The 14,351-nt window shown below is 53.5% G+C and overlaps 1 protein-coding gene across 1 annotated transcript in view; it reads left to right on the top strand.

Moving 5' to 3' along the window:
• Positions 1-14,351, top strand: part of SEC24D (SEC24 homolog D, COPII coat complex component) — a 70,372-nt gene that overhangs the window by 29,203 nt on the left and 26,818 nt on the right. Inside the window, exon 9 of the mRNA XM_059695567.1 lies at positions 13,724-13,862. Within this exon, the coding sequence (XP_059551550.1) occupies positions 13,724-13,862 (139 nt within the window). The remainder of the gene's footprint in view (positions 1-13,723; positions 13,863-14,351) is intronic.

The following is a 14,351-nucleotide window of genomic DNA, read 5'->3' as shown; positions in this document are numbered from 1 at the left end:
TCACCTAGGAGTCATACCGGCCTGCTGCCTACCCTCCGTCTTCACTCTTCCTTGGGCAAACAGCATGGAGACCACGTACTCATCACACGCCCTTCACGTTATTATTGCACAGCCCGACCAAAGGCGTTCCCTCTACGCTCTACTTTAGTGTAAGAAATCCCGAGTGGCCCGGCCGGCGTGGCTCGGTGGCTGAGCATCGACCTCGGAACCAGGAGGTCACCGTTCGATTCCCATCAGGGCACAGGCCCGGGTTGTGGGCTCATCCCCAGTGGGGGTGTGCAGGAGGCAGCTGGTCCGTGATTCCCTCTCATCACTGATGTTTCTCTCTCCCCCCTCTCTCTCTCCCTCTCTCTTCCTCTCCCTCTCTCTCTGAGGTCAAGAAAAATATTTTTTAAAAGGAGCCCCCAAGTGTATTATCCACGCAAAGAGCATGTGCAGGCGGCGAGCCTGTGCGTGTGTGCAGGCGGCTCAGGCTTCGCTTTCTGACACGTGGGCTCTGAAGTGAGCGGATCGGGCAGGTGCTCTGTCCTGTAAAGAGCTTAAAGGAGCCGTGACGCTCAGTATTGTTGAGGTGCAGCCTCAGAGGCCCAGGCCGCTTTCCATACTCAGTGTCTGCTTCCGCCCAGGCTGTGCAGGCGTCACCGTAGCCGGGAGAGATGCTGGCCTCGCATAGAAGCAGGGCCTGAGCATCGCACTGAGCAGACAGCAACGCGTGCAGTTCCTGTAGAGACGGCTGTACCCCGGAAGGGCCCCGTTTGTGCAGCCTGGAAAAGCCCCGGGGAAGGCAGGCGCCCAGAGCAGAATGGTGCCCCTTTTCCGACGGGGTTAACTGCAGGGGTGCAGGACATTCCTGTCTGTCAGGGCAAAGGTCATTAGAACCCAATTTTAAGTGAGTTTATTTTTATATATATTTTTATTGATTTTAGAGAGGACTGGAGAGGGAGAGAGAGAAACATCAATGATGAGAGAGAATCATGGATTGGCTGCCTCTTGCACGCCCCCTACTGGAGGTTGAGCCTGCAACCCGGGCATGTGCCCTGACCGGGAATCGAACCTGGGACCCTGCAGTCCACAGGCTGATGCTCTATCCACTGAGCCAGACCCGCTAGGGCTTCAGTTACACGTTAGAAGCTAATGCACCGAGCTTACACAGAGTTATTCTTGTAAATCTTTATTTTTTGTTAAATGAGAATAACTTCAGGAGAAACAAGAATAAAAAAGGAAGCCCTCTGCCTCAGTTTAACTTTAGCGACTGCAGGAGGTGCGCGGCGCTGCAGGGCCTGGTGGGTGTGCGGCCTCCCTGGGCAGACGCCGCAGCAGCGAGGGCCGCGGGGAGGCGACCCTTCACAGCCTCTTGCTGTCGTGCCGTCAGCTGTACGGCCCGCGTCTTCTCACGCTTTCACATTCTAGACAGGACTGTCTTATTCGCAGCGACTTCTTAGGGTTATGTCATGTTCTACCGGGAGACAGGGTGGTGTTTCCTATACTTAACGGAAAGTTGGAGCCTGGGAAATACTTTTTATCCCGGCTTCATGATTGCCGGCTTTAGTCACATTGGTGGGTATTTAAGTAGTACAGGGGCTTCAAGTGCATGTAGCTGACGTGTCCCCTTAGTGGTCAAGCCTGAGGTGGTGAAGTAATGCTTCAGAGATGAAAGGCTTCCTGGGCATCAGGCTCTCACTGAGTAAAAGCTAAAGAGGTTATCAGCCCTACTAGCAAGGAAGAAAGGAGAGAAGGGGAAAGGGAGGAGGGGGGAGGGGGAAGGGGAGAGAAGGAAGGCCCGGGCAGCCTTAGCTCGCACTGGTGCCGGCAGTGTGGGTGCGGCAGTGTGAGTGCCAGTGCAGCAGTGCGGGTGAGGCAGTGCGGGTGCCGGTGAGGCAGTGCGGGTGAGGCAGTGCGGGTGAGGCAGTGTGGGTGAGGCAGTGTGGGTGCGGCAGTGTGAGTGCCAGTGCAGCAGTGCGGGTGAGGCAGTGCGGGTGCCGGTGAGGCAGTGCGGGTGAGGCAGTGCGGGTGAGGCAGTGTGGGTGAGGCAGTGTGGGTGCGGCAGTCGGGTGCCAGTGCAGCAGTGCGGGTGCGGCAGTGTGGGTGCCAGTGCAGCAGTGTGGGTGCGGCAGTCGGGTGCCAGTGCAGTAGTGCGGGTGCGGCAGTGTGGGTGCCAGTGAAGAAGTGCGGGTGAGGCAGTGCGGGTGCCAGTGAGGCAGTGCCGGTGAGGCATTGCGGGTGAGGCAGTGTGGGTGAAGCAGTGCGGGTGAGGCAGTGTGGGTGAGGCAGTGTGGGTGCCGGTGAGGCAGTGCGGGTGAGGCAGTGTGGGTGAGGCAGTGTGGGTGCCGGTGAGGCAGTGCGGGTGCGGCAGTGTGGGTGCCAGTGCAGCAGTGTGGGTGCCAGTGCAGCAGTGTGGGTGCGGCAGTGTGGGTGCCAGTGAAGAAGTGCGGGTGAAGCAGTGCGGGTGAGGCAGTGCGGGTGCCAGTGAGGCAGTGCGGGTGAGGCATTGCGGGTGAGGCAGTGTGGGTGAAGCAGTGCGGGTGAGGCAGTGTGGGTGCTGGTGAGGCAGTGCGGGTGAGGCAGTGAGAGTGCCGGTGAGGCAGTGCGGGTGAGGCAGTGTGGGTGCCAGTGAGGCAGTGTGGGTGAGGCAGTGTGGGTGCCGGTGGGGCAATGTGGGTGAGGCAGTGTGGGTGCCGGTGAGGCATTGTGGGTGAGGCAGTGCGGGTGAGGCAGTGCGGGTGAGGCAGTGTGGGTGAGGCAGTGCGGGTGAGGCAGTGTGGGTGCCGGTGAGGCAGTGCGGGTGAGGCAGTGTGGGTGCCGGTGAGGCAGTGCGGGTGAGGCAGTGCGGGTGAGGAAGTGTGGGTGAGGCAGTGCGGGTGCCGGTGAGGCAGTGCCGGTGAAGCAGTGCGGGTGAGGCAGTGTGGGTGAGGCAGTGTGGATGCCAGTGCAGCAGTGCAGGTGAGGCAGTGTGGGTGAGGCAGTGTGGGTGCCAGTGCAGCAGTGCAGGTGAGGCAGTGTGGGTGAGGCAGTGTGGGTGCCAGTGCAGCAGTGCAGGTGAGGCAGTGTGGGTGAGGCAGTGTGGGTGCCAGTGCAGCAGTGCAGGTGAGGCAGTGTGGGTGAAGCAGTGTGGGTGAGGCAGTGTGGGTGCGGCAGTGTGGATGCCAGTGCAACAGTGCGGGTGAGGCAGTGTGGGTGAAGCAGTGTGGGTGAGGCAGTGTGGGTGCGGCAGTGTGGATGCCAGTGCAGCAGTGCAGGTGAGGCAGTGTGGATGCCAGTGCAGCAGTGCAGGTGAGGCAGTGTGGGTGAGGCAGTGTGGGTGCCGGTGAGGCAGTGTGGCTGCGGGAGTGCGGGTGCGGGCAGCATGGGTGTGCCTGATGCGGCAGAGTGAAGGATGGTTTGTCCCGGTTCTGCTGGGTCGGGAGGGCAGGCAGCGGGGCAGGATCTGATGAGGTGGGGCCTGTGCAGAGGGTGCTGCCTTCCAGCCGTGCCCCCTCGGCAACATCACCTCATGTTCTGAGACTCATTTCTCTTGTAAATAAAATTATAACATCACTTAATTTCACTAAATTAAAAAATTGTTTAAAAATAAAATAAGCTGGTATAGAAATGATACTCTTACCATCATCTCAATCATTATTATATGTATTAGCCATACAGTATTAAATTCCTCCATGAAACTTTATTAACCAGCAGTCATTGCTTTTGGGTGTCCGCTATGTACAGAAGGAGAAGTATGAAAACCACCGTCATTCACATTTACCTGCAGTGTGTACGTTTAATGGGATGCTAACTGCTCTCGGCGATGCCGGCAGCTGCCTAACTCACATAATGAGGCAGCGGAAACTGGTGCGCATGCCACAATTTACATCATATGTTAGCGGAAAGAGTTCGCCACTCATTCACATTTTTTAAAAAACAGGCATGGTATCTGTGTTTCCAAACTGTATCACTAGTTTCTGTTTTTGTTATTCAACTGATGAGCACCCACCTGTATATAAACACTAGTGGCCTGGTGCATGGATTTGTGCACATTGAAAGGAAATTAATCAGAAGAAAGATTTGTGTGGTAAGAACGTTACTGCAACAAATTACATGTCAAAATAGTATATATAACATCTATAATAATGAAAGTGTAATATGCTAATTAGACCGGACAGCCAAATGACCTTCCAGACGACCTTTCAGATGAAGCCGCGGCTGTGAGGGCAGAGGCAGCCACCGGGGCTATGAGGGCCAAGCTCCTTGCACGAGTTTTGTGCATCGGGCCACTAGTATATAAAATTAAACCACACATGCGATTGGAACCAGTGAGCACTTTATATGTATCACGCATGCGTGAGTCAGCAGTTATTTTTAAATTGCCAGTGTGCGCCATGTCTACCAGTCAGTTGGTTGGGTGGTCGATGAATAAATTGCAATGTGGTTCATGTTGAATGTCAACAAAAGCAACCAAATTCATGATCGACAATGACAGATCGAAACACATGTGTGTGATTGGCACCAGCGAGAGCTTTACATGTATCGCCCATGCGCAAGTCAACATTTATTTTTAAATTTCCAGTGTGTGTCATATGTACTGGTTGGTTGGTCAGACGGGCGGACGGTCAGTCACTTAGCCTTTTATATATATAAACTAGAGACCCGGTGCATGAAATTCATGCACTGGGGCGCGCGGGGCAGGGAGGGGTCCCTCAGCCTGGCCTGCGCCCTCTAACAGTCCGGGAGCCCTTGGGGGATGTCCAATTACCGCGGAGGCGGGAGAGGCTCCCACCACCACCGCTGCGCTCCCCAGCCATGAGCCCAGCTCAGGGCTTCTGGCTGAGTAGTGCTCCCCCTATGGGAGCACACTGACCACCAGGGGCAGCTCCTGCATTGAGCGTCTGCTCCCTGGTGGTCAGTGTGCATCATAGCGACCGGTTGTTCTGCTGTTTGGTTGATTTGCATATTAGCCTTTTATTATATAGGACTAGGGGCCCGGTGCACGAAATTCGTGCACTGGGTGTGTGTGTGGGGGGGAGTGTCCCTCAGCCCAGCCTGCCCCCTCTCACATACTGGGAGCCCTCAGGCGTTGACCTCCATCACCCTCCAATCGCAGGATCGGCCCCTTGCCCAGGCCTGATGCCTCTGGCCTAGGCATCCGGCCCAGGCAGCTGGGACCTGCAGTGGCAGCGGGGGCGCCGCGATTGCGTGGGCTCTGCCCCTGCCCCTGCAGAATGTCTCTGGCTGAGGCATCCGGCCCGGGCAGCAGGGACCCGCAGCTGCAGCGGCCCCACGATCGTGGGCTTCGCTTTAGGCCCAGGCAAGGGACCCCTAGCTCCCGGGACTGCCAGCTTCGACCGTGCCCAGCTCCCATCGCTGGCTCCACCCCTACTTCCTGCTATCACTGACCAGGGCGGCAAAGGCGCCTGATTCTCCGATCATGGCTGGGGGGCAGGGCAAAGGCGGCCCCAGGGCCGCCTTTGCCCTGCCCCCCAGCTCTTAGCTCCCCCCTGGGTTTCCGATCACTGTCAGTGGCAGGGGGCTTCTTCCTGCTTTCCCTTTCGCCTCCCTGCATTGTGCCTACATATGCAAATTAACCGCCATCTTGTTGGCAGTTAACTGCCAATCTTAGTTGGCAGTTAATTTGCATATAGCCCTGATTAGCTAATGAAAAGGGTAGCTCGTACACCAATTACCATTTTTCTCTTTTATTAGTGTTGATTGTACAGCTTTTGTGGTTTCATTCAGTCTTTATGGGCATTGGTGTCCTGTCCTTTTAGCCTAGTTGATTTCTATTCAACCTCTAGATTTCAGTCCAAGGTCCTGTCCTAGGAGAGTTCGCCACGCACCTCACAGTGCACCCCTCAGCTCCGGACACCCATCACAGTTGGCAGTTTTGTGTTTGTGCATTTGGATATGTCTTTCTCCCACTGGATCCTCTGAGGGTAGGACACCTATTGCTTCCCCAGACCTTCAGCAGCTCCTGGGCCATTTCTGCGCTAGATAAACATTTGGCCCTTTCATGGCACAATATCGTTTATGTGTGGAAGTAAACGAGGATTTTGAGGACAAGTAATGTGATGAGATTCTCACCGTAGGGATCTATGCGCAAACATCTACTGAGCATCGACTTTGTACGAATGCTATTTGATCTGAACGAGTTACACGGTCAGCAAGGGAACTGGCCACCAGAGCCAAGCTGAGCAGGACCTGCATTTCTGGGTCATCTCCATCCAGGCATCTGTCATTTAGTTCAATTTCCAGGTTGTAGATCAAAGAAAATATTTTATTTCCTACACACATGCTCTTATGGAAAACAGCCTTGGGGGCCTCACTGCCAGACAGACAGCTGTGACTAGGGCAGCAGTTGCTTAAAGAATTTCCTGGACAGTAAGATTCTGCATGTTTGTTCCTTTCAATATCATCACACTATAAATGTGGAGATACATACATGTTGTAAGAGAGAAAGGGGGAGAGGTTATGTAAACATACATATAAAACAAGATTAAAATCTTTGGAATGTTCATTATTTTTGAAAAATCAGGTCATCATTAGCTTTCTTGAACAGTATTTCTGCAAAATGCAGGTAAAACGGAAGAGCCGTCGTTATGAAATCTAGTGTGCGCAGCTCACAGGCCTTGTCCACATGAAGGCCACGTCCCTTACCCTGAGTGGAGCCGTCATTGGCGGGTTGGAGTGTATCATAGATGGAACATGGGAACGAGATTTAAGTTTTCACCCTGTATTGTCTATATGCTTTAAAAAGTTTTGAAAAACTCTATTTACTTCAAACATATAATCTTGTCAACATTTCTCCTTTCGTAAGGAAAAAGGATAGAAAATGTGTATTAGCTCATACATATCAACGTTTATTATTTTTTGATAGATTAAGAAGTCATTTTCCCTTCTAGCTCACTACTGATATGTAGTAACAAATAAATGCAGTCATTTCCCCAAATGCTGTTGCATTGGGCACACTTCTTTTTTTTTTAATTAAATTTTTTTCTTCAACTTTTTTTGACCCTATGTTTGAGTCTTTCCTCCAAATGGTGTTTGGCTATTTGCTCAAAGCAAATTCATTCACAGAAGGTGATTTGCTGTCACTTGGAGAGGCCCCCCAGGGACAGTGACCAGCCAGTGGCTCGGGGACAGCGGGGCCTGCAGGCTCAGTGGCCGGCTCCCACCCCAGACCAGCTCAGGAAAAGCTGCAGAGGTTTTGCATAAACGTGGCGCTTCCCTAGCTGTCGGCTCTGAAAGGAAATGGTAGTGGGATTTTCCTGTGATACTTTTTATAGAATCAGTTTTTTGGTGTTTTTTTTTTTAATATTGAAGGAAAGTTATTTAATGTGATTTACATAAACTAATATTATATGTCTTAATTCTCTGAAGATGACCACAGCTGTACAGTGAGAAAATGGGCGAGCAGTAGGCCTGTTCTCCCAGTAGTTTTTTTTTTTTTTTTCTGACATTCATGGTATATCATATGAGAATTTGTTGGGGTCGAGCCCCAGCAGGTCCAGGGGTTCCCAAAGGTGTGGACGGAGCCAGCAAAGGAAGGACACGGAGGCAGCGTTCAGTTGACCGTCATGGTTGGATTCTCTCCAGGATCTCAGCCAGGTTCTGTTAGAATCAGTTTTATAATTGTATACTCACACCTGGGTTTAGGAATGTTTGCAACCGTCTTACACACCATAACCTAGGCAATATCCCAGTGTTACTTGGTGTGAGCGTTTGTTTCTAAACAGTGTCCACTTTTATAAGGGACTGCCCTGCAGTAAACACCTTACTCGAGGAGAGACAGACAGAGACCTGGCGGGTCAGGGCCACCGGCCACCACTCACTGCCCTGCCTGGGTAGGCTTTCTGCGGAGCGCTGCCTCCCTGCTCTCTCCTCAGCTCATAGGCCAGCCTCCCAGCCTCCTCCCTGCCCCCGCTCCTTCCTGCCTCACCTGCTCACACTGATTGGAACCGCCCAGCTCTGCCCTGGGAAATATGACTTCTAGAAACGCCGTCTCTTCCTTAACAGAAGCCTCTGTTGGCGACGGCTGGCCCCAGCAGGAAGCCATGTTGACAGAAAAGGATGGAAACATTCTCTCAAGTGCCGCGAACACTCCAAGTAGCAGGAGGTTAATTCTCTGGACATAAGAAAACGCACAGCTTTAGAGTAGCAAGGGCCAACTGAAAACATCCCTGAAAAGCATAAATACAGCCCTAGAATGAACATGGCACATTGAGTGTTTCATTGTCAGGCCGTTTCTTTTTAGAAGGCGGATGACAGGATTGTAAAAAAGGCATTTGGAAAATATTCTTTCATGCCGGACTTGTCATTGCAAAAACTCGAACAAAACCGCAGGCCTGTGACCGCTGTGCAGGGCCTCCCGTGGCCTCCCATGGCCTACCGTGGCTGTCCGTGGCCTCCCGTGGCTGTCCGTGGCTGTTCGTGGGGGCGGGCAGGGGTCACACGCGATGAAGCTGAAAGTGGACGCTCGTGGGCTGTCCCGCCCTCCCCCGTGGAAACGTCCGCAGTCAGTGAGGCCCATGAGGTCCATGCCGACTCTCCTCTCGCTTCAGGCATAACCCCGGGTGTCTCTGCTCCTCTGCCTCAGGCCTGAGCGTCTGAGGTTTCGCGGGTGGCAGCTCATCCCAGGCTCGGGCTCTGTTCCCGCTCCGCTCCCTGCTCCCACTCGCCTCCAGCCCCAGGGACCGGGCCCTCGCTGGCTCCCCTGGGGCAGGTGCGAGGGGCAGCTGCCCTCCAGCCCAGAGCACTGCATGCAGAGCCGCAGCCGACGCCAGCCTGCGCTGTCACCCGCATCCAGCTGGGGACCATGTCACGTTGGCAGGTCTTCTTGCTGCAAGTCTGATAGGATTTGGGAGCCACCGTGGCCAGAAGCCTCTCCCATCACCCGCAGGGTCTGGCTGAGCTGCTCTGCCGGCCTCGGCCAGTGGACTCTTGATGCGGGGATGTCCGGGGCGGTGGCTCTCCTGGACACGGCGGGGCCCGGAGGGGAGAGAAGAGGGAAGGAAGGAGAAGTGTACGTTAAAAATGCAGAACACGGATTTTTTCTAAATCTGAACGAGGGTGAGGTCACCTGCTGTGATTTGGGGCTGCCCTCCTGACAGGCTGCGGTTTCCCTACGTGAACTATTGTCCTTGTTTTTTTCAAGACAAGTCCAGCTCCTTAATCGTGTGATGGTAGTAGCTGACGTAAGTTCAGTTACATGCTGTTAGACCTACATAAAGTGAATATGGCATCGTTAACTTGAGTATTTCATTACTGGGGAAATTGTACGGTTTTAATTTTTAGCTGTACAGCGCCACCTAGTGGATTTGTGTTCATCAGCTTTTAATATTTAGCTGACTTTGCCGCTCATCACTTCTCTAAAACACAGACTCTGTGCAAGATTTCTGTGGCAAGACTTTTCTTAGTTACATAGCTGCCCAGACAAAAAAACAGAGGTTACACACCTCCCTGCGGGATCCCGGCAGGGTGTGCGCATCGCTCTGCGCACGGTGCTTGCTCTGAAATCCATCGGTGAGCATTGCCTTCTGAGCTAGAGAGAACTCTTACTCGTGATGATTTCCCCGCTGTCCTCTCTACGCCGAGGTAGGCTGCTGATTGCATCGTTGCTTGCTGCTGTGTTTAATGTCCTGGGCCATAGGCCCAGTACCGACTGCACAAATGTTAGGTTGCCTGGGAGAATGGCAGGAAGACTTAGGTAACTGATACTATCCTATCTAATAATAGACAAACATGGTAATTGACCATACCTTCACTATGCCTCCTATTGGCTAATCAGCGAGATATGCAAATTAACCCAACCAAGATGGCGACCGACAGCCACACAGCTGAAGTGAGCAGGAGGCTTGCTTGCTCCAGTCATGGAGGAAGCCAAGGTTCCCTGCCTGCCACGGCCCGGCTCTGAGCTCCGAAAGCAACAAAGTTTCAATTATAGAAGCTAAACAAACCCCAGATACCTGCTTTTAGCAGGCCGTGGCCTCAGAGCAGGAGCCCAGCTCTTAGCTCCAGTGACAGCAACGAAGTTTCAATTATAGAAGGTAAATAAATCCCAGAATTAAAAAAAAAGAAAAAAAGGAGAGGCTGGGAGGTTCAGTCGCCAGCCAGCCTGAAAATGGCCGTCAGTCCCTCACCCAGACTGGCCAGGCACCCCAGTGGGGACCCCTACCCTAAAGGGGGTGTGGCCAACCTGAAAACAGCCATCAGCCCCTCACCCCGGCTGGCCAGGCACCCCAGCGGGACCCCCACCCTGATCCGGGACACCCTTCAGGGCAAACCAGCCAGCCCCCACCTGTGCACCAGGCCTCTATCCTATATAGTAAAAGGGTAATATGCAAACTGACCCTAACAGCAGGAAGACTAGGAATAACTGGTCACTATGACACACACTGACCACCAGGGGGCAGACGCTCAATGCAGGAGCTGTCCTCTGGTAGTCAGTGGGCTCACACATGGGGGAGCTCTGCTCAGCCACAAGCCAGGCTGATGGCTGCCAGTACAGCGGTGGTGGTAGGAGCCTCTCCTGCCTCCTCAGCAGTGCTAAGGATGTCCTACTGCAGCTAAGGCCTGCTCCCTGCTGGCAAGTGAACATCCCCTGAGGGCTGCTGGGCTGCCAGAGGGATGTCTGATTGCCATCTTAGGCCCAATCCCCCAGGGAGCGGGCCTAAGCCAGCAGGTGGTCATCCCCTGAGGGGTCCCAGACTGCGAGAGGGCACAGGCCGGGCTGAGGGAACCTCCCCCCCCCCCCCCGAGTGCACAAATTTTTGTGCACCAGGCCTCTAGTCAATAATAATAAAAGAGCAACATGCTAATCAGACCAGACAGCCGAACGACCTTCCAGACGCAGGGGGCTGCGAGGGCCAGGCTCCTTGCACAAATTTCATGCATCGGGTCTCTAATATTAAAATAAGAAAACTTTCAATATTGTGTTAGTATCCCAAGAAGTTACTGGTTGATATGTATTGTTGTCTGTTCTTTCACATGGAAAAGTAGCCAAAAGTGTTCTGTTCTGTTTTGTTTTGTTTTGAACTCACTTATTTCATCTTCAAACTGAGCCCATTTCTCAGTGAGTTATATTCTCTCTTGTGGCCTCAAATCCACCGTGATTTTATTATACATGCACAAAAGGAGACACTTTACCCAATTAGAGCATCTTAATTAAAATTAGTACCGACATACCGTTGGCAGCCCTGGTGATCCAAACACAAGCACAGGACCAGACAGCGTGCTCCCTCCCCTGCTCAGCTCCCGCCTCGGGAACAGACTGCGATCGCCATGGGGGTTCGGTCCAGTGTCCGCTCTGTCCACTGAAGCGAAGCACAGAAAAGAGGGAGCAGGCAGGAAGGCACTAGAGGCCAAAGGTTTTAAGCACATTTATTTTAAAAAATTATAAAATCTGAAAATATTCCTGAAGCAAATATGACATGATGTCCTTGGTAAGGAAAAGACCAGCTTTTGGGGAGAATGTTTGGGGAAGTGTGATGTTTACAAAAGCGGGGGACATGCAGGGGACCCCAGCAGAGAGGGGAGACTGGCTGTGTGAGCTCGTGCTCACTGCTGGGGAGGTCAGCGGCATCTGGAGACGGAGCAACCTCTGCAGGAGCAGGCGCTGCGCCCGCCCCGGGCCCCCAGAAAACAAACACTTGAAAGCTTTTAACATTCCTGGCGGTCACCTCGTCGTCTGAAGACCTTCCTTGCCTATCCATCACCTCGTGTCCCAGAGAGAAGGGGCAGGATGCGGGTGTGCTTCGCAGCCGAGCGTTCCTAGATTCCATCTCCAGGTCTGCAGGCCGAGTCTGCCAGGCTGCGATGTGTAGGTGTCAGTTGCAGACAACTGCACAGTAATTCAGGCTGGGCCTGCCTTTGAGTAAATCCTAGCAGCAAGAATAAGGTTCGTCTTGCTTGCATTGCCTCTGCTTTGCCTAGCAAATAATGGCATCCGACGTTGTCCCTGCAGTCTCTCAGGGCGTCGATGGTGGCCTTCGAGTGCTTTGAAAATAAAAGGACGAGAGGAGTAGACTTGATGGGAATGCGTACAGATTGCAGACTTTCTTCCAAACTGAACTCTGAAAGCGGGTCAGGTCCTGGAGCCGGTGGCGCAGGGCAGACGGCAGCCCGAGGGCGGCTGATGGACTTGCTCTGACCTCCTGCTCTCCGCTCCCTCCGCTGCCTGAGGCTCTCTTGTACCTACAGCTTTGTCGCTCCCCTCCCGCCTGCCTCAGGACAGACGTTTACCACTCTGTGCCTGTCACACGAAAAGCATCTACAGGAAATTGTTGTTTAAGTCACTGCTTGAATGTGTACGTGTATTTAAATCAGATTCCTAGTGTGTTTTAAAAATCTACTGTACTTCGCAGCTTCTAACCATTAGATTCCATCAAAAATCTGAAAGATAGATTTCTTCCTTCTAGATCATTTTACAATAACATTTTACAGTAACAAGTTAGCCAGTTTCAGAGTCTGTGTGAATAAATGCCTCTAGGAACTCAAGCCTATCGCCTGTCATAAACACCCTCTCCGGAGCTGAGTGGTGCGGCGGGAGGGAAGGCCACTGTGTGGTGGGCAGCCATCACCCCTCATCCAGCAGCTCGCGCCAGGCACAGTGCTCGCCACTGAACACTTGTCTTCCTCTCGTCCCCCTCACAGCCCTATGGTGGGCACCGGGCTCTGCCCACGCAGGGATCAGAAGAGAGAAAGGAGAAAGTCCAACCCATGTCTGGATTCCTCAGGCAAGCTGTGGGGGAGGGGCGGGAGAGGCAGAGGGGAGGATTCTGAACTTAGAAACATTTTCCCTTGATTCTTTCCTATATTCTACTAAATCTGTTTTTATTTTCTTGCTCTGAGATCTCACAACTCATTTTTGAACAAACGCTCAGCAAAGGGTTAGCTTCACAGTGAACATCTGGGCAGGGGCAGAGCACCTCTCGGTTTAGGATGAGCAGAAGTGGCCTTCTGAACCTCACCCCACCCCCATCCCCACCTGCCTCCTGCTCTTCAGGTCTCCACTAAAAGCAGTCTGCTGCTTATGCTTCTTTTTCTTTAAAAAAAACAAACAAACATGTAGTTGATGTGCCAAGTCCTGCAATTCTCAAGCTTTTCCATGATGTCCTCTTTAGGGCTTTATAACAAGAGCAGCCTGTGGTTTCAGCCTGAAGCCGGAAGAGCTGAGATGCAGGCAGACCCCGAAGGCTGCGCCTTTCCACTTGAGCTGCACATAAAGGACGCGCAGCGGTTTCACGCGTGTTTATGAGGAAGAAGCCGTTGGAATGTTTATTTTTCGGTTCTGGCAGAGCGTGCCCGGCCAGAGAGGGGGCTGTGTGAGGCATGTGGCCTGGGCTGAGGGCAGGCAGCGGCCCCTTGCCGGGCTGGTCAGCGCACGCGGAGCTCTGCGGAGAGCGCGTGTGGCCCGGGCGCTGTGTGCGGGGCGGGGAGACCCGTCCCTCCTGCGTGCGTCCCTCCTGTGTGCGTATCAGTGCAAACAGCAGGAGATCGGTGCACGGGGTTGAGGATGGTCGTGACATGGTAGTGTTAGTACCCTCTTTCATTCTGTCTCCACACAGGTAATCATACACCCACATACGTACATAGATACATGCATGTGTGTGTGTGCTGATAAAAGGCATTGATCTCGTTTCTGCTGGGGTGTGGCCTTGAGTCCACGAGGCATCAGGAGGGGCACCTGGCTGCCCTGCTCTTCCTGGCGCCTGGAAAGGCCTCACAGCGGTGCTCTTTGACTTGCTCCCTGCAGACGCCCCTCTACCTGGTGAACCACGGGGAGGCGGGGCCCGTGCGCTGCAACCGCTGCAAAGCCTACATGTGCCCCTTCATGCAGTTCATCGAAGGCGGCCGGCGCTTCCAGTGCGGCTTCTGCAGCTGCGTGAACGAAGGTGAGTGCCAACGTGTGAACGAAGTGAATTCCAGAAACCAGAAATTCCGCACTGCACACCCCAACATGGCTGCTCGGAGCCCCCCAGCTCAGTGTCGCCAAGTGGCCGCTAAGGCCTCCCGCGCACTAGCTCAGCCGCGACGCTTTCCCTCGTCCCTCATCTGTGCAGACATTGGCTTCCCACATTCCGAGACCCACGTGCGCATAGGAACCTGTAAACTCTCTAAAACAAAATGGCCGTCACGCAGCAGGAAAGTAGGAAAGTCAGGCCTCAGAGGTTATTTTTAAGTCCAAACCGTGCAACCCCATTGCAGTCCACATGGTAGTTCACATCTGGAAGCTGCACTGAGCTGCTGGTCTAAAACGGAAGGCACTGCCACCTCTGGGTTCACAGGAGGAGGTCAGTGGGCATGGGGGGTCCTGGCGCTTCTAGCCAGCACTCGCACTCCAGCCCACCGTCTCGGAGCAGGCTCGCTGCCCAGATGCCAGG

Source organism: Myotis daubentonii, chromosome 5 (genome assembly GCF_963259705.1).
Source record: "Myotis daubentonii chromosome 5, mMyoDau2.1, whole genome shotgun sequence".
Classification (NCBI taxonomy): domain Eukaryota; kingdom Metazoa; phylum Chordata; class Mammalia; order Chiroptera; family Vespertilionidae; genus Myotis; species Myotis daubentonii.
The sequence above is the reverse complement of the archived record's forward strand: the minus strand, read 5'-3'. Positions and strand labels throughout refer to the sequence as shown.